The 1,357-nt window shown below is 33.2% G+C and overlaps 1 protein-coding gene across 1 annotated transcript in view; it reads right to left on the reverse strand.

Moving 5' to 3' along the window:
* Positions 1 to 107: 107 nt before the first annotated feature.
* LOC104075085 (ryanodine receptor 2-like) overlaps positions 108 to 1,357 on the reverse strand; it is a gene marked incomplete at its 3' end in the record, with an annotated part of 18,614 nt that continues 17,364 nt past the window's right edge. The window contains exons 12-13 of the mRNA XM_009575457.1: positions 812 to 926; positions 108 to 240 (exon numbers count right to left, since the gene is read on the reverse strand). Of these exons, the coding sequence (XP_009573752.1) occupies positions 108 to 240; positions 812 to 926 (248 nt within the window). The remainder of the gene's footprint in view (positions 241 to 811; positions 927 to 1,357) is intronic.

Below are 1,357 nucleotides of genomic sequence, written 5' to 3' on the forward strand. Positions count from 1 at the left end.
TTTTATATATATACATACACATATATATATACATATACATACATATATATAAAAATAAATCAGCAGAAAGTTTTACAATTTTGTTTTTGGTTTAGAATCTTACTTACCAAGGCCAACACTGCTGTTTTCCAACAAATAGCTAAGATGATCAAACATAGCTTTTTGATTCTGCCTGCTGATGCGGCAAAAATAACATAGAAAACGACAGCAGTTTGCCACCATCTTTGGGAAAGTGATTTCCTAAGAATCAAATAAAAACCATGTGAAGCTTAAACTCTAAGACAGGCATAAAACTTGCAGAAAATCTTTATGTAACAGACTTTAAAAACACTAATATTTATGCATTGTATTCATTGCACCTCAGTTAAGTTAACTGTTTATGTTTCACCCTGGAATCAACAGGGCTTTCTGAGCGAGTAAATGACTCCTTAAGCCCAAAAAAACAAGGGCTGGGATCACACATAAATTCTAGATTGAAACATGAAAGAATGTCAATGCTCAGATTCACAAAGTCATACTGCATCGACTTTTAATTAGTTTCTAGATAGATCTCCCCTTTAAAACCAAGTAAGCATATCAAGTGCTATTTGCAGTTTTTTCTTTAAAGCATCTGAAATTACAATGCTAATTATATCTTCCTCCAGAATGGAAGGATAGATTCTTCTAAAAACTTAGTCAACTACTGTGCTAACGGAAATTAGTAAGATGTTATGGTCTCAGTACCTCCCAGTGACTGCTCAGCACCTTACAGGATAAAGCTTTGAACAGCTATATTCTAAAATCTCTGTCTTCTAACGGTGAATTACTTTACCTTGGATTCTCCTCCACCAAGCACATTTACCATCACTTCCATGACAGTTTCATGCATGCCTAAAGCTCTCATGAGATTTGGATGTTGGTAAAATACTTTATTATTCATGATGTCTCTACAGGAAAACAAAATAAAAAATTGGATTAAAATGTTATGGACCGATAGTTATCTATTATGTTATTTGCAAAGCTGATTTACTGTGCAATTCTTCACCACCCAAGGTGAAAAATTATCTCAGGAACTTTTTCAGGTTGAGTCTCAATCTCTCCTGATAGTCTATTTTTCTATGCACATTGTGGAAAAACCTGACCTTTCTTTTCCCATATTATAATTATTGCCCTAATCACCACTTGATTACACCAGAATAGGATGCTCTTCTATTTTCATTAGAAATTCCACTGCAGATCTAAAATTATTTTCTGACAAGAGCATGATCAAAACTGCTATATTAGCTTAAATTTTAAATTCAAGCAATCAGTATTTTTGACAAAGCATTCTTTTCAGAATATTTCAACCTTGAGACATTTGACATCTGCCATTAAAACC

The sequence above is a fragment of the Fulmarus glacialis genome, unplaced genomic scaffold (genome assembly GCF_000690835.1).
Source record: "Fulmarus glacialis isolate BGI_N327 unplaced genomic scaffold, ASM69083v1 scaffold45053, whole genome shotgun sequence".
Classification (NCBI taxonomy): Eukaryota; Metazoa; Chordata; class Aves; order Procellariiformes; family Procellariidae; genus Fulmarus; species Fulmarus glacialis.